The sequence below is a fragment of the Pelmatolapia mariae genome, linkage group LG15, assembly GCF_036321145.2.
Source record: "Pelmatolapia mariae isolate MD_Pm_ZW linkage group LG15, Pm_UMD_F_2, whole genome shotgun sequence".
In the NCBI taxonomy this organism is placed as follows: domain Eukaryota; kingdom Metazoa; phylum Chordata; class Actinopteri; order Cichliformes; family Cichlidae; genus Pelmatolapia; species Pelmatolapia mariae.
Window position 1 is genome coordinate 987,421 of NC_086240.1, and position 18,348 is coordinate 1,005,768.

Below are 18,348 nucleotides of genomic sequence, written 5' to 3' on the forward strand. Positions count from 1 at the left end.
AGAATGGTTGTAGAAAAGTTCAGTCTAGTGGAGCAATAGTTCATTTCTGTTTGCTTCCATTGACAGCTGATTCATTTAGCTTTGGTGCAAAATTTCAGCCAGGTTTGGTAAAATGTGGTTAGCTTGGAAGATTGATTCCTGCACAGTCTGATGCTTTTTTTTCAAATACTGATTCAGAGGATACCTAGAGATGTCCAAGAGGATGTAGAGACAGGTTTTCCGCCATGATGGATCCAATGGTGGATCCATTTATAGTATGGGTGGTCCCATTGGGAATCAAAGCCTTAAATGGTGCAATGTTAGTGCTGGGTTGTTTTAGCAGTGACTGTAGCACTGGAACCCCCCCCCCCCCCCCCCCCCCCCCTTTCCACAAGCTGCCGACGTCTGAAGGGGGAAAAAGTCAGCGAGAGGAGCCCAGAAAAGGCAATAGGAAATGTGTGCTGTAATATCTGTCAGTGTGTTGTGACATGTTGGTGCTGGAACACCACTGGCAATAAATTCTTGCCTTGTTTAAGTGTCTGATGACTTTAATTTAACTGATGTTGAAATTTATGAACTGCTGCTGGAACTTGATGCCATGTCCCAGTCTTGTTACATTGTTGCGTGCACGCTGTGCCAACTGGAATTTTTACGCACACGATATTGGAAAAACTCGCCTGTTTTGCAGAACACTCCCACAGCACATGCTCGGCATCTATCTCACTCTTCTTATAACCACCCAGTAGTGTTTTCCTTTTAGGCTGATGTGGGAGCTCTGCCCTGTAAAGGCACTAAGAGGCTGCCATAAAGTCATTTGTTCCTTGGACTGAGAAACGAGTCTTGTGCTGGCAGTAAAATTCATACAGCTGTCACGGTTTCTCTGGTAACATCCACCTCTCTCCAACATGGAGATGTGTTCAGAGCAAACATCACATATTATGTATTTTTAAGTCCGTTAGAGCTGATTGTCCTGGCAGAAGGAGACAGACATGCCAGGGATTGATCTTTTTAAGTATAAAACTGGGTGTACCTTTCAACCACCTGATTTAATCAAAGTCTTGCTATCCTTCTCTCTCCCCATCTTCATTAAAACTTTAATAACAGTTATTTACTCTTTTATTCACGGCTAACATTCCCCATCTCTAAACAAATGTTTTAATTTTAGTTGTCACCACTTGATAAAAGCACATGAAAGTTTTATTTATTTGCAGTAACAGGTGCAACAGATTAGCATAGCATAACAAAAGTTAAGTACTTGTGTCATTCTCCGGTATCTTATAGACATCACACTTTTGTCTTTTTCAGTTTTCCTTGTAACTGCTTTGCTCCTTTGCTTATACCGAAGCTGCTAGCTTGTAGCTAGCTCTGAGCTTTGGATTTCTTTTAGCTTTAGCCACTTTCCCTTTGTTAGCTTCTTTAAAATGTCCGAGTTCAGATCAGTGAAGTCGATTTAGGTGTCTGATTAGTTTCGTGTTTATTCTTTGGCAAACTTTGTGTTTGCTCACAGTGAGGGATTTTTATGCTAATTGGATATTAGCATGTTGCTGTGAGTGTGCATGTTCATCATGAATGGACCGGACCAGCCTGCAATCAGACATGGGAAGTTGACCGACAAGATTCCAGTCTGGGATTGGAATGCTGGAAATCATCCAGTTCCTGTCCCTTGCCAGTCAATCGGTGCATCTCTACCAGTCATACTGGTGGCCTTGATTTCCAGTGCATCTTAAGCATCAATTTAGTTATTATTATATGTTGTAAGATGATCAAGACTATGTGTGACTTGAATTGCACACCACTGTGCTTGAAAACCTGTTGTGTTATCAATGTGCACTATCAACACCATGCAGAGGAACAATGCAGCACCTGGTGCTTCCACCACCAGCAGAGCGGCAGACAGTAAGGAGAGCCGGCCGAGCTGGGTAACACAGCCTGGCAGGCTCCTTTCATATTGGCTCTTTATCTGCAGATGGTATCGGGACGCTGTGTTGACACAGAATTGTGTAAATCGACTTGTTTGCAGTGTGGGTTGAACAGGTTGATGTGCTGGTTTGGAGACCTCTTTGAAGTCCTGTGAAAACTTCCTGTATAGCCAGCAGAAAGTGATGTAGCCCAGCCCCTCCAAGGCCGCTTCTCTCACATCGCCTGGCCTGGGTGTATGCTCACTGCAGCAGTCGCTGAGCTGTAACACACACTAGATCTGATCTATTGTTTTGTCAAGCCCTGCCCTCTCCTTTTCTTTGGTGTTTGAGGTTTTTTAATATTTTGGGAACATCCTGTTTGTGTGTTTAATGCTGTGGGGCACAGATTGTTTAGTTTAAGGCCTTTGACCATTCCTGCCCTCTTATTAGTGTGACGGAGCAGGAAAAGACCAGGAATGAGAGAGAGAGGGAGGGAGAGGGAGAAGGGGCTTATATGTTGGTAGAGATGAAGGCATGGGAAGGAAAAGAAACTGGTCAGGATGTTAGGGAAGGGAAAACGACATGGAGTGGAATTTGATGTTGGTTGTGGTAGAGTGGGGAGGGTTGTGCAGGCAGACACCACTGGGAATGCTGGTGTCGCTGGTGTGCACACTAGTATTAAATACAGTTTAATGCTTAAAGGCTTGTTAATGTGTTATGGAAGCGACCGCTAGTTTTCCTTTTTAGATTTCCGGTCCTTGTGATTGACTTAGTGGCGTAGGCCCACATCTATGGCAGCTAACATGCATCATACGTCACAAAATCTGTTTTCTTGGCTTCTTTCAGTGCCCCATGACATCACCTATGAGTTCTTTGCATGGACACACAAACCTTTTGTCGGGGCAGGTTGTGCCTGGCAGCACATCTGTTGGGGGAGCCTCTGGTTGTGACAGAAAGGGGCCTGGTTCTGTTTCCATCTGTAATTTGTGTAATTTACTGGATGTTTTTAAGCTACTTGCAGTTAAATTGCTAAGAGTTGGTTTTTGAAGTGCCTCTGGCACAGAGTCCCTTTCCCTTTTAAGGACTAGGTTATTAGAATCACACAGCTTTCATTTTTCCTTTGATGACCTTGCTATATTATTTATATAGCCCTCACTTAATAGTTTTTATTCGGCCTTCATTTAACTGGGAAGTACTTTTGTAATCAGGCAGCTGTTATTTGTAGGAGACCAAAGCTTTGTATTTATTTATATAAAATAGGGCATGATGGGTGTGGAACGGTTTATAATGGCAGCATTTTTCTAAAAATAGAGGATGAATATCTCATTCTTCATGTTGTTAGCTGGAAACTTTTAAACAGAGAAGCTGATTACACCTTGTTTGGGAATGGCGGCTTTATGACCTCATTCCAAGGATGGAAGTAGCTGAAGCAGGAAGATGATACAGGAGAGCTGGTGGGTTTCTGCTGACATCACGGATCTAAGATGTCGTATTCATGCCATCTGCAATAATTTAGAAAAAGCAGTGACCATGTATAACTGCACGCTGGTGTATTAGATGACCTGTATGAAAAATAGCCAGGACTGTGTTTAGTGATCCCAGTCATGTTAGAGGCAGAGATGGAGCCATGTTGGCTCTAAGATGATCCTGTCTTCATCCCGTCTTTTCTGGTTTTTGCACCCATAGTGAACCGAACCACAATGATTTAGTGTGCGCTTTGATACGGTGTGGAAGCACACTATGTCCCCTCCCCCTGGTTTTTCTTTTTCTTTTTTTTGATAATGTGACTGCCCCCTACTGTTATTTTAAAGCCATGACGGTTTGTTCCAAATATTACGTAATATTAAATATTATCAATATATTCATAATATTAATATTTCTACATTACAGTAGAGTTGTATGAAGTTACAATCACAAAACAACTAGGAGTGTTGACCGTGTGTGACCTACTATTGTTAATGTTAAAGAAACCGTTGTTGGCTGCACAGCGGTCAAATGTTTCTTGTAGTTGGTCACCAGGTTTGGGATTTTGTATTTTTACAGAAGCCCTCTCAATCCTTTGGGTTTCTTCACTGCTGCTCAACAATGAGAAGCTTCAGCTCTGTGCACAGATTTCTCTGTAGGTTTGGGTCTGGAGAGCAGGTAGGCCGCTCCATGACTCCATTAATGTGCTGTTTCTTTGGCCTCTGCTTTGTTGACTTTGCGTGCAGGAAGAACCATCGGAGTTGGTCGCGTTGATGCTTGACTTTGGTTTCATACACAGCACTTTGTCCCAACTCTTTTGGATGTTCACAAATCAGATCATTAACAAGCTCCTCCCGTCTACTTTTGGGCTGAACCACCTTTCTCATGATCATCCTCAGCCCAGCCAGCACGGACCTCCAGACCGAGGACTACTGATGGTCATTTTAGTTCTTCCATGTCCAAATGATCACACCTTGGAATAGAAGAAAGTGCACTGGGCCACAAGGTGCTTTATACACACAGCCAGCTGAGATCAGGGATCTGTAAGTGACTGACGGATTGACTGCCTGTGGCGTACAAATCACAATCTGTGGGAGCCGGAAGGGGACTGCCTTTACAAATTACAGACTGTTAATTGAGCAAACTTGGATATTCATCAAGGGATTAAATAATTATTTCCCAACTGTATATCTTTTCTGAAATGTTAATAATAAGGATAAAAATAAACCATAATGGTGCAGCAGTATTCAAACCTGTTCATATTACCCTTATTTGTTTCCACAGTCTATGAAGACTCCTGCGTTGTTTATGAGATATGGTTGGTTTGTCTCTCCAACAAGCGCACTTTGGTCAGATGGAAGGAAAAGCCATCTGCTCTTCTCTTTGTCCATGCCGTTCTCCTTCTTCTCGTCAGATACTGAAAGGCCTCTCTTCATTTGTCTCCCCTGTCTCTCTTGCAAGCAGCATTTTTGTGTCATTACATCACTTATTATGGCTTCCAGATGTCCCTCCAATCCCACTCCGGGGATGGGATTGGAGCACGTCGCGGGTGCAAGGTTTGGACACTTACTGTAACTGGCTCAGCCGCTGCCTGTGACTGGGATGCCTTTTCTGGCTCTCTACCCACACACTGTTTTTTTTCCCCAGTGCTGCCAGCCTCACTTACCCTTACAAGCTGAACTTAATGTTTTTTTTCCATTCTCCTGTCTGTCTTTATTCATGTTTTTATCCTACAGTTACCTTCCATGCTCTTTAGAATTCATCCTGCCTGTGAATTTGGCTTTCCAGACCCGGATTTCAAATTCTTCGCCTTGAATAATGAGGCTCCATCATATTCTTAAGAATTCATAGTGTCACTCTATCCTAACCGAGCACTGGAGGCTCAGTTGTGGCTCTCAGTTTCCAAAAGTAGAATGGAAGACCGAGTTCCCAGCTATCAGCCCTCTCTCCTGTGGAACCAGCTCCCAGTTTGGGAGACAGACGCCCTCCGTGCTTTTAAAAACATTCCTTTTGATAAAGTTTATAGTTGGAGCCGGATCAGGTAATCCTGAACCATCACTTAGTTGTCCTGGTGTAAGCTGCTGTGAGACTTTGTGATGCACTCCTCTTTTGACCTTGCACGTGTTTATAAAGCACTGCAGCGCGTCGTTACATTTTCCTTCTCCTTCGGTCTGTGTTTTGTCCTGCATGTCTTCTTTTCTCTTTCCCTTCACTTATCTGAGTTTGAGCTTATCCAACTTTATTGATATAAAATGTATTTTGTGACTGTCGCCAGTGTAATCTTTACATGCTATTATAATTGAAGTCTTTAAAAAAGTCGAGATTCAGAGTTTGTGTGGATTACAACATTTGTAGAGAAGCTGCCTGCGAAATGTATGAGCGACATACGTCTAAATCTTTGTCCCCATGTATGTAGCTCTGAGTCGCAGTGTGTGGAAAGGCCAAATACAAACCAGGAATATGACTTTAGTGGAAATATTTGCATTATTTTATTCATAGGTTGGCTTATTTTCTATCAGAAGCATCCAGGTACACCCAGAGCTACATTTCTCTTCAACACAGCCTGGAGGTGTTGTGTGGAGGTCTATGCTGTCGTCTGTCTTCTCAGTCCATCATTTTTTGGGGGACAGCTGCTAAGTGAGCACAATCGACCTTTTTGAACAGTGATTTTCACACAAACCAGCACTGACTTCTCTTGTGGTTTTGGAACAAGATGGGCTCGATAAGCACTCAGCATTTTGGGCTAAACCGGTCTGGCTGTGTGGATTAGGTGGCGTCACTCGTGTTTTTCCAGTTTCGCTGCATCCTAAGGCCTTCTACTAAATCGTGTGTGTGTTTGCACTGTAGTGCACATATATTTATCTTTCATTGTACTTGTTTGTCTGCGCCTCAGTGTCTTCCTGCAGGACAATTTTATGACACTGACATGTCTTTTTTAAAAATATCTTGGCTTAGCTACACATTGCAAAACGGCTCCAGTCATGCTAAGGCTTGGAGGCTCTGACGGTTACCTTTGCAGTGTTGCAATGGATCCCTACCACACCTTGTCATAGCAACGGTTGCTATGTTTTAATGTGTCTACTTTGCTAGTGAGTTGAGTTGTATGATCATACTTTATGGTATGTGTTTTTTGTTTTTTTTAAGCATGTGGCATGTCTTTTATGGATCTATAGAAAAACAGAAACCCGTGTAAATGAGTGAGTGCAGTCAGAGAGAGAGACCGACCCCCTATGAAACAGAAGATTTGGGGGGTCGCTAAAATGGTCCTTATTTGTCTCTTATTTCCAAAACACTCAAACTTATGACGGATGTGTAAATTAAAGACAAGTGTAACAGAATCATATCTGGGCCTTTCACCAATAAACCATCTGCTTTTCAAGTGGTGCCCAATGATTTTTATTCTTCTGTTTAATTCCTGTTCAGAAAAGCGATTTGTGTAATATGTTTGACTGTAAAGTTTCTGCCAAGGCCAAAGCAAGACGGAGTCAGCAATTATGTGTCAGATGTAGATGTGAGGAATTAGCCCTCGCGCTGTGTGTGTCTGCGTGCACATGTTTGTGTCCGTGTTTGCAGTTTTGCTTTGTTGTGGACGGTGCCTGTGGGCTCCTGGCTCTCAGATGAAAGCCGTATCTCATGTGGCTGCTTCAGTGGAGCTCCTGAGTCAGCGTGCAGCTACTAATCAGTGTTTTCTCCTTCTCAGCTGGCGTGACTCTCTTCCCCCTTACTCTACGGCCATGTTAGCTTTTACTTGTAGAGTGCAGCCAGAATTTACTTTGGCTTTTTTGCTGTATTATATGTAATACAGTCCATATAGGCCTCCAACTCTACCTCGTCGGGTCAACTTGGAGAAGGTAGATGTGGTGAGGAAGCAAGGCGGGTGACAAATGGGCTGCGAGAGATGGTGTGGTCATCCTAGTAGTTAGTACAGTCAGTATAGCAGAGTAACGTAAGCTACACGTGGTGTCTGACGTCAGGTTTCATTACACAACACCCTCTGTGTTCATAGGGAGGGGGCCCATTTGTGTCCACTATGTTGAACCAGCGGTCGTCTTCTTGAGATAACTGCATCTATGGAAACTGGCGTGAAGAATTTCAGAACTAATCACTATTAGTTTCAGAGATTATGTGATTGGTTTGATTTTTGTGCCATGAACGACTTTATTAGAGAGCTGGCTTGGCCCAAAATCTGATTTAATTTTTGGAGTTGATCAGGAAATGTATTTGGATACAGGAAGTTTTGAAAGGCTGTGAGTTTACCATAGTGAGCTGGGACATTACTGTCCAATCCCCCTGATGTCCTCAGGAAAACATCTCAAACTCATCTGGATTTGAGCTTTTATGGAGGCGAATTTCAGTTGTGTGGTCTCAGAGAGCTTTTGCTGGGCACGTGGACAGCTGATTCAACCATCAACATTTATGTTAGAATCCAGTTATAAACAGTTTATGCATGACAAACTCTGAATATGAAGGTTTTTTGTCTTTACAGTGTAAAATCAGTTCTGGATCCTTCCACTGTGTTTTACCAGTAAAGAGAAAAACACCGTATCAAATGGATTTAATCGCTTGTCTAATTGTTTGCTGCTCAGGCATGGCTGTTTACCTTTGATACAGGAATTAAAATGAATCTAGTGGGATTTCATAGCAAGATGTTATCTTAACCGTGGCAAACGTGCCACATCAGGTTCGAGGGTAAAATGGTGTTTGGCAGCTGAAACCATAGAATTTGCTGCAAACAGCAAGATTCCCATCAGCCCTGAGCCAAGTGATGGCGACTATCAGAGTGTGGTGGCGATCCCAGAACACAATAAAACACATTCACTGATTGGTGTGTCACACGTTGACACTCGTACAGGGCAAGATTTAAAATGTCACATAGCTGGACATCATAGCTTAAATGAATCATATCGTATGAGCTGTGAACTCCACTCATTTCAATCACCGTTCATGTGAACTGCCTCAAACTTGGTTTGGATGAATGTTCTCACACACCAGTGTTTCTCCTACAGTGGCTGCTCTGCTGTGTGTGTACATACACATGGAGACATTAGTTAGAAAATAATTAGAACATTCAAAATAGTTTTCTATTGTCTCTTTATTCATTTCTATTTAGAGTTTGTTCTCATGAATTCACTTTAGGTCCAGTTAGTTTCCAGAGTGGAGATGCTTGTTTCAATTTTTGTTTGTTTCACTGATTTAACCCTCAAACACGAGAACCTGCCAGAATGGTGATGGTCAAAATTATTGGTAAAATAAACTGAAACTGGTTTTCGCTACCTACGTATGTTTTTATTTCATGTTTTTTCTGGTGACATGTGACTTCAGTCAGTTGGTCATGTGGTTTGCCGGAGCATCTCCTGAGGAAGTGGGATGCCACCGCCTGCCTGTTGTGAACACACTGAGTGAGGTTTTCTATGTACAGGCTCTTTCTGCACAGCACTGAGTTGTCAGAGTGGCACCTTTAGACACAGTGTAGCTGCACACATGTGGGATACGCAGACGTAGCTGTTGCTTGGATATGTTGTTTCTAGCCGTGTATCGAGTTGACTTTTTATTTGTGTTGGAGCTGGCTCTGTCAGGAGGTTAGATAACGCATGGAAAAGCGAAGCAAGGACGCACAAGAGCGCTTTGTGAGAAAGAACTATTCGGCTGTGTCGCAGCCTTGTTTGTCATCGTTTCTGCAGACTTGTCGCATTTCCCTGGCTGCTTTCTGAAAGCTAGTTCCTGACTCCAAATATATCATGGTTGGTCAACCACTAGACATGGCTTCAGTGCTTCTGGTCGACTTACGCTGCAGGAAAATTAATGATATGATTAAACATGTATTTCCCAGCCTCACGCAGTGTCACCGCCGGGTTGCTTGTGTGTTTTAGGTTTGTGGAAATGTGTGCCAAGACTACTCCGGCCCTCGCTTTCTCTCTGCCCTGCGGTCACAGCAGGCCAGCTGTCGGCAGAGTCGGGAGGGAGTGTGAGGAAAACTGAGAGCGAGAGATAGTTGAGCTATGAGTGACCTGTTTGTTTTATATCGGCAGGCATTTCCCCGTCTCTCAGTGGGAGAATGTCCTCTTTTCTCCTCAACACTGGAGGTTCTGTAAAGTTACAGCAACCAGACAAGTTTAGCTTGATGATTAGTCTCTCTCTCTCTCTCTGTCTGACACAAGCCCGTTCTACATTAGATGGAGATTTTGTCTTTTGTTAGCCAAGAGTGCGACTGTATGTAAACGTCAAACGTATGCTCGTGTTCGAATGCCTGCTTGGATGTATGCTAGCCACGCTAAATGTGGCTAATAAAACTGCTCAAGCAGTGTTGAAAAATAGGCATAAATAGTTCTGATTACAATTATATATCTATCAACTTTTTCAGAAAGCCATCACTGAAACTAATATCCTGACCTTGGTGAACTTTTAAGCTTATCCAGGTTATCCTTGGCATGCTGAGATCATGAAAACCAGGAAGTAGTTGAATAGCCTTCCACAAATGAGGGAAACGCTGACTTTGTGAGCCTTAGATGGAATCTGTCTAGCTTTGTGAGAGGACGTCAGCAGCCCTTACAGATCCCTCGCAGCTCCCCCCAAACCAGGAACCGTAGCTGCAAACCTAACAATAGCCAGCTTTATCGTTCAGCCTATCTGGATCCGCTGTCATCTGCTATAAAGACCAGGTGGTCACAAACACTTTAAAGTCCATTTAGAGGAACATGGGGCCTTATACATGTGAATGTAGTGGCTGTTTCTTGTGGGTTATGACATAACGAACACAAATGTTTCCACAAGCGTGGGTCATTTCAGGCTCAGAAGTCTTTAGAACTTCCACCTTTGACGAGCACCAAAGGTTATTAGTGATGTCATTTAGAAATGGAAAACCAGACTGACCACTCAGATTGTGATCATGGACTCTGAGCTTCGCCTAGATGCAGATTCGATTGGGTGTAGGTCTCGGGAGGTCTTCGTCCAGTGTCCTCAATGTGGTGAAGGGACGTGGACCTCTGGGCTCCCTGCAGCATCCCCACCTACACGCTTTCCTGCCTGCATCGAGCACCTCGGTGATGACGCGGTGTGACGTCAGACTCTCTAATACAATCCAAAACAGCCTTTGAGGTCATGATGACACACACCTGTCCAGCCACGTTATCCTGTTTGTTAGAAATGCTAAAAGTGACACGTTAGTGTTACTAATTGCTGTTACTTGTAACTCATACAGCGTGTATATAGTGTCCTTATCTTGGTTTTCTTCTTTGTATATCGTTTCCTTTACTGCACAATGACCATGAAACGTGGCTATAAAATGCTTAGAGAGTCTTCGACAGTCTTCATCATCCACATTTTTAGATTATGTTACACTGTGTTATAAATGGCTAGCTGTTTATTTGCTGCTTCGAATGCCACATTGGGAGTGCCGTTTACTTGGAGGTTGACATGTGTACAGAGCAAAATTGAAAAGCTTGCACCAGAATGTTATCCATAGAAACTCTTCTGGTGCGTGTTTTGTTTTGTTTTTTAATTTTTTAAATTTCTGACTTGACCTCTGTCTTCTTTCTCTCTTCAGCCAAACCCTTCACATCCAAAGTGAAGCAGATGCGCCTGCACAAGGAAGACTTTGAGATCCTTAAAGTGATTGGACGAGGAGCCTTTGGAGAGGTAACACCTTATTTTTATTTCACACTCAAACCATTGCAGCAGTCCACAAACCTGCAGATGGATTCTCCCTCTTTACCTGTAATGGGCTCTGCTCTAATTGGTCACATGATCATTGTGTCTGAAATGTCCTCCCTGAGGCAGAGACGACGTGATTAACGGACAATATTTCTTAACAAATGGCCGTTCTCTTGTACCCTTAATACCCGTGTTATGCGAGCTGAGAGTGTTGTGGCGTTTCAACCTTGAATTCTTTCTGCTGCATTCCAACAGCAGCACGTCGCATTGGTCTGCCACATGAGCGTGACTCTACTTGCAGCATGAGCTGAGCTTTTTGAAGCTTCGCTCACACTGAACCTGTAAACAGAAAATGAAGTCGAGTTCTTCTTCTTTTATGTGTGCCCGCAGGGAAGTTGAAATGCATTTGTCACTGGGTTTCAGGTAATGATGTCAAAGCTGGGGAATGTTGAAGGGACAGATGACTGTGTTGCATAACGTAAGCTCGTGTATGGAAGCTGACGGTTGACAATGCTGCTCAGACTTTCTTTTTCTACGAGAAGCCTTGATATGATCGTCGTAAGCCCTGCTTCAAGCTTGCAGACAATTCATATCTGGCATTGTTATCCAAAATCTGTTGAAACAAGCTGGGGAATTCCTTTGAAGACGCTCTGATACACGGAACGAGAGAGAAATGTCAGTCGGTATGGACGCGGGCACACCTGGCAGCATATAGCAGTACCAGCATCAGATGCGGGCGAGCTGCTGGTAGGAGTGCTGGTATGTGAATATGGGAGTCACGTGACGCTGTGCGTCTGTGTTTCGGGCTCGTGTTCAGTGATGTTGCCTGACCCCTGAACGGAGCTACCTCGTGGTAGCGGCCTTTTCACTAAACCACATGTGTTTTTACGGGTGTAGCGTGGCAGAAAAATTAAATTAGCTCGGGAGACATCGTGATTGTCCCGTGGCTCTACTATTTAATCAGCTCATAAAAATATACCTTATTTCATCAAACTGTGACCAGGTGCTTTATTTTTGTCAACTGGAGAAGGAAACAAGCCTTTCATTTGAAGCTGGCTTCTATTTCCACTGCCCCTGGGTCAAGAGTAACTGTGACTTGATAAAGGGAGCTGCAAAACAGTTTCAAATGCACCACATTACTCGTTAACTCTTCCCCCCTTGGACGTCTGCTAGTGACCTTGTTTCTCTTTTCTGAGCTGAGCAGTTTCAGGCTTCAAGAACAAAATGACTGGGTGTGCACCAGAGGTTAGTGAGGGTGATCAGATCACATCATTAGTGATATATACTGACTGGTGAAATGGTCTTTTGTGTGTTGTATGATCACGAGCTCTGCGTAGTGACCAGATGAACCAGGTTGCACATACAAGTGGCAAAAGTGAATGTCCTTCAGAGGAAGTAGGGTGAGTGGGAAAATAGTGAAAACTGTCCATACAGTTGTTGCATGTATTTAGGAGCCATTTTTAGACTCATAATTATTCACAAATAAAAATCTATTTAAAATGCTGCTACGTGCCGCCTACTAGAACAAGCACACAGTGTCAGCTTGGTTTGGTCATGCGGCTACCCTCTGTGTCCCTTGTGGGTTGAATGTGTTAAGCATTATTGTTTGCATTTTCTCGGAAAAGAGGGGTGACCCAAAACGTAACTGTGCGTTAATAATATATGAATGATTAGTTTAACCGACTAGTATTTCCAGTTGGGGCCCCAACGTTCAAACACCTCGTTGGCTAACCGTTAACATCCCTGATGTGAATAAACACATTTCACCTAAGTGTAAAGGCCTCAGCACGGCGTCGTGTTTTCCACATTTGCCTCATAAATAAAAGCTCACCTGGTCAGTTCTGGTGGACACGTCCCCTCCTGCCTGTTAAACCTGTGGAGCTAAATGCTGTGGTGACTCCTGTGAATGAGGAAGCTGCAGAAAGAAGACTGAAGCTAAACGACACACCTGTTAGTAATGCTGAAAAATGTACTTTTTTTTTGGTCCATTGTTAATATCAAAGATGGATTACACTGGGACTGGATCTACTTTTTTGTGGATGTAACTGTGCTGGGAGCAGCTGTAAAAATGATGGCTCATAATTACGACTACGCTCCAGATCAGATATAACTGTTTGTTTTTTGAGCCATCTTTTTTTATGTTAAGCACAGAGTGGTAAGGAGATGGTGGTAGCAGACACAGGAAGCAGAGTAAAGTTACCAGAGAGTCGGTCAGGAGAACACGCAGGATGTTTTGATTTCATCCTCCCATTGTCAGCAGCAGGCAGAGAGATGGCGCAGATGCGTGACGCCGTGGAGTTTGCCTGATGAATGGACCAGTTTGTACTGGCCTGTTGCCTGTGAGGATGCTCCCATTAGGAACTGGGGTGCGTCTTCTTTAGCACAAAGGGCCAAGAGCTGCTCTGTCTGGTGTAGTTAGTGCCTGAGATGAGGGTGGAAGAGCTCGTTCACTCTAAACACCATGTTTTCCTTGGACTTGCTGGCTGCCAGTCAGTGCTATACATTTCTGAACTGCTTGTCACACTGAGTCACCAGTCAGCAGCCCGCATGCTTGTAAACACAACCTCGGTTGTTATGTCGCCAAAGTTTCACTTGTAATTACTAATCTGTGGAGTAATGAAGTTACCCGCTCTGGTCGGGTCCTTACTGATAAACTAATTGTGAAGACAGTGCTAACGGGGGGAGTGAAGTCATAAACGCAGGGCAGGGAGGACACGATGAAGAAAGAAATTGAGAGAACAGAAAGGAGAGATGGAGGAAAGGACAAAAACAGCTAGACGTTGCCAGAAAAGTGCACTCGCCCTGTCCTCCTGTCCTCCTCCTGCAGTCCCCTCCTCTCCTCTGGTGAGGGATCACTCGGGGAAATCCAAACACTGCAGGAATGTTATCATTGTATTGCATTAGTAGCATTCCCCTGGTTAATTTAATAGACTGCAGACCCCTCTGTTGCACAGACTGACTTTGTTTGTTTCACTGTTTTTCTGCATCTTTGTCTCTGTCTGTATTTTTTCTGCTTTTATAACTTTCTTATGATTTTTCTACATTTAGGCTTATTTCAGTGTGGAGTTAGTTTTGAATTTGGTCAACGAGGCCAAAGCAAATGTTCTTTTTTCCTTTTGTGGGCCAGTAAAGTAGGAGAAAAAGAAGAATGAGAGAAATTAGCAGGGACATAAATTTGCATGAACATGCGTTTTGGCTGTCAGCTCGCAGTACTTTGCACAGCTGCCTGCGCAGCTCCTTTTTTGGCAAAACGTAAAGGCCGGGGCAAGTTTGTCAGAGCAGTGTTTAGCAATTATCACTCGGGAAAGTTGGCCATTGGTCTGTGAGAAGCTGCAAAGCTGAGCGGTCCGCTTCAGTAAAGGGGAGACGCTGTGCTGGGTTTCACCATCTTTGATACAGTACTTTGGGAAATATTGATACTTGATAGCATTACGAGTATTACACAGAAGAGAACATAAAACCTTAGATTTATTTACTTTACATACAGAGCCTCGTTATTAACCAGGCTCTGTATGATGCTAGCTCTGATAATCAGTATCACATCAGTGCCCGTTTACAAATCACTGGGTGCACTTAAACAGCTGATGAGACAATTTTTTTTACATTTTTGATCATAGAAAACGTTCACGTGTCCAGCTGTGCAAGTCTGTGGTCCACACGTGCCTCTGAGTCTGCTCGGTCAGCCCTAAAGCTGCCTGGTAGTGTCTGCGGTCACTTCCTGCCCCCTCCCCCCACGCTGCTGGTTCTTCCGCCGCACCTTCAATGCTTTATTTTCCCCTCCTGGTCCCATCTCATTCCCCTCCACATTTTTGTTTTCCCACTCACTGCTTCCTGGTCCATATTGGCTCTTTTTTTTTTTTTTATCCAGTGTTGCATGATTATTCCTTCCTGTGCTTCTCTTCGCTCTTTTCCTTTTCCCTACGTGCGACTGTTTGACTTGATTCTTGTGCTCTTCCTCTTTTTTTCTTTGAACTCATCTCCATACTCGTGGACTCTGATCTAGATCATTTAAAGTAATTAGATTACATTTTTCCTTAACATCTGAACTGTTTATTCACATCTGTGTGATTGTTTTGTGCATCTGTGTTAGTATGATCACTTAAAAATGATTCTTGTGCATCCACAGCCTGCTCTTTTTCTTGTTGCCTCGAGGCTCAGATAATAAATGGATGGCTCTTTGTAAATGGCTTTCATTCGTCATCAGCCTCGCCGTCACACCAAGTATTAAATTCACTCTCATAACAGCTTTCTTTTGTCTTTTTGCAGGTTGCAGTGGTAAAAGTGAAAAACACTGACAAAGTTTTTGCAATGAAGATTCTCAACAAGTGGGAGATGCTGAAGCGAGCAGAGGTGAGTATCTTTGGTTGCTCCAGGGGAAAGTTTATATACACAAAATATTAATAAATATTGATCACTCATTTAAAAAAACAAAGTGCCTGTCTATGCACAGAACAGGCCTTCACTTGCGGGTTCTTGCAGAGCTGCTTGTTGCATGTTTTTCTCATCGACCTCTCCCGACAGTCTCACATTCTTGTCGGTCCCCTGGGTCTTCAGTCTTCATGCCTCAAACGTCACAAACCAAAACGTGTGTGTGTGTGTGTGTGTGCGCACAAACGCCTGGATGTAGGAGAGGACATAAAGCAACACACAGACATGCATGACGAGCATGCTGTCGTCGTGAACACTAGCCTGATTTTATTTTAGGTTTTTATTTTTGAAGGCAGCGGTTCAGACGGCCGGAACAGTTTCAGTTTCTTTTTTAGTCAGACTGCTGAGATTGAAAGATCACTGAGAGGTCGGGGTGTGTGTAAAACATGAAAATGTTTTTATTTATGTTTGAGTAGATGTGTGGAGCTTTTTATAAAAAACCAAAGCATTTATGCAGATTTGATTTCACATGTGGCTCTGCTGATATTGTAGGTGGGCAAGATGGATTAGGCTTAAGAAATCAGGCTATTTCCTAAATAACTAAACCTCCACATGTCATCAGATGGATTTATGTCCAGACAACCTGTAGGCGTACAGTAGTGACGCCTACTTTTTGTAAACCTACATTCCAGTGTTCAGTGAGCTAAGTGGAGGCGAGCAGTCTTGTCATATTTTTCTTAAATTTTAAATTTGGGCTTTATTCAGCTACTCGTGTCCAACACTGTCAGCGTTCCCTGAAGCAAACCAAATGTGGCTGATTTCATGTGTTTAGCAGCAGCTCGGGGAGATTTTACACCAGCCCTGTAAGAATGATCAAGAGTCCAAAGGCGAGTTGCTAACACGCTCCCAGCTTTAAGCACACACTTGCATAGAAGATTGGGACCTTTGACCTCACATAGTTTCCAGTACGTGTGACATTCATGGTTTGTTGTATCTCTTGCCAGACGGCATGTTTCCGGGAGGAGCGGGATGTGTTGGTGAATGGGGACTGCCAGTGGATCACCACCCTGCACTACGCCTTCCAGGATGACAATAATCTGGTACGTCTCTATATGTCTGTGTTAGATGAGGTAACTTCCCTTAATAATAACTGCTCTCCCTTTTTATTCTTCAAGCCTACATTTCATTTTTTAGAAAACAGTGCTACCTCCACATGGTGGCTGGTGCATTCACCTTTAGCATTGTAGCAACAGAAGTCAACGGGGTCAAAAAACACTGACATAAAAGCCTGAAGGAATGATTTTGGAGCTAGCTGATTGGTCAGACTGTTTCACACTCCCATTGGCTGCTCGAGGCAGTCGTTCTCAAATTAACCTGACTTCTCTCCACGACCCTGAGTTCAAATGCCACAACTGGTTGTCATTCCATTTCCCACATTCTCAAAACAAATGTTTTATCCCGAACACTCCCCAATCTTAAAAATATACACGACTGCCCCTCTGACCATTTATTTTTAAATGGACCTGTAAAAGTGACATCATTTAGGTGTTTTCCCTCTTTGTGAAAGAAGAGATGGACGATTGTAGATTCATTTCTTGCAGCTTTGTTCTTGTTGTTTCAAAAAAGGCTGCTCTTTATTAGTTTGCCTCTAAGCAGTGCTGTACAGTTCCTGCTGTCTGTCGTCGTGCTTCTGTCTGACACGTTGGCGTCTGTCTCTGTAGTACCTGGTGATGGACTACTATGTGGGCGGTGACCTGCTGACTCTGCTCAGCAAGTTTGAGGACCGGCTGCCGGAGGAGATGGCCAAGTTCTACCTGGCTGAGATGGTGCTGGCCATCGACTCGGTTCATCAGCTACACTATGTCCACAGGTGAGAGGAAAGGTGTTTTGGCACATTACGAAATCAATATGTGTGCGTCTGTAATAGGGCTGTGCGACATGACCAAAATCTCATATCCCGATATAAGACATCTGTCGTCCCGATAACGATATAAATCACAAAAATGTAACATTTTCTGTAAATTCTGTGAATCTCGGGCAGCTCGACTTGCGTGAAGTGTTTCCAGCTGGGCGTCGTGTACCTGGAGTCGAGTGTTTTAACGATGCATGAAACGATACATTTTTAGACATAAGTTGTAACGTTGTTGTTGTGAGTATTTATTACACGGCGTGCTGCGGGGAAAAGCCTGTTCTAACGTTTGAGTCTAAGGTTTATTTTTAGCACCTGACGGCTCTTTTTTGCTTCTCATCCATAAATACTCTGCAGACTCTTTCACGTGATTCAGTTTATTTTGAAAAGTATCAACAGGATCTTGAGCTTTATGTGGAAAATAAACAAGCGGACACACGATGGCTTTACCGTCGTTGTTGCTAACGACAACACATAAAAACAGTTGCTTGTCCGTCCGTAGTGTGGTTATATTAAATATAAGAGAAAGAGAGAACTTTAAGAAATTAATATAGCCACTACAGTGACCATCAAAACAATGAAAAAATATTGCCGTAAACAGTTTATTTTGCGACACCACGAAACAAACGATAGCGTAAAATGAAACCATAGATGTTTTTATATCGTCATCCGATATATATCGTTATGTCGAACAGCCCTAGTCTTTAATTATATTTGGGCAGGACTGAGCAAGAAGTCCTGATGACGGACGCATCATTCGTGCTGTGTGAGGATTTACTTTTGCTCAATGAAAATGAATAAAAGCAAATTATTTCATTCTTGATGTTTGATGTCAGGTTTGTGTTTGTCAGTGCTTTAGAAAATAACTGTAAGCTAATTTGCTTGAAGAAAGCTGGCCTAAAAGGGGCGGCGATGTTGAAGGTAGATGAGCTAAAGTTTCAGACAGACACCAAGGCCCAGTGTAGGATGAATATTACGGTTTAAGAATAAATATAAGCAGCTGAAAATGGCGCAATAGCTCCACGTTAAGTAATCGCTCATTGCTAGAATTGAAAAGAATCACAGTGGCTTAATGAAATC

General features: G+C 43.2%; 1 protein-coding gene across 11 annotated transcripts in view; it reads left to right on the forward strand.

Annotated features, from left to right (window-relative positions):
• cdc42bpab (CDC42 binding protein kinase alpha (DMPK-like) b) overlaps nt 1-18,348 on the forward strand; it is a 68,525-nt gene that overhangs the window by 17,910 nt on the left and 32,267 nt on the right. For all 11 annotated transcript variants that reach the window (XM_063496519.1, XM_063496522.1, XM_063496525.1 and 8 more), the window contains exons 2-5: nt 10,885-10,976; nt 15,258-15,341; nt 16,364-16,459; nt 17,081-17,229. In XM_063496519.1, the coding sequence (XP_063352589.1) occupies nt 10,885-10,976; nt 15,258-15,341; nt 16,364-16,459; nt 17,081-17,229 (421 nt within the window). The remainder of the gene's footprint in view (nt 1-10,884; nt 10,977-15,257; nt 15,342-16,363; nt 16,460-17,080; nt 17,230-18,348) is intronic.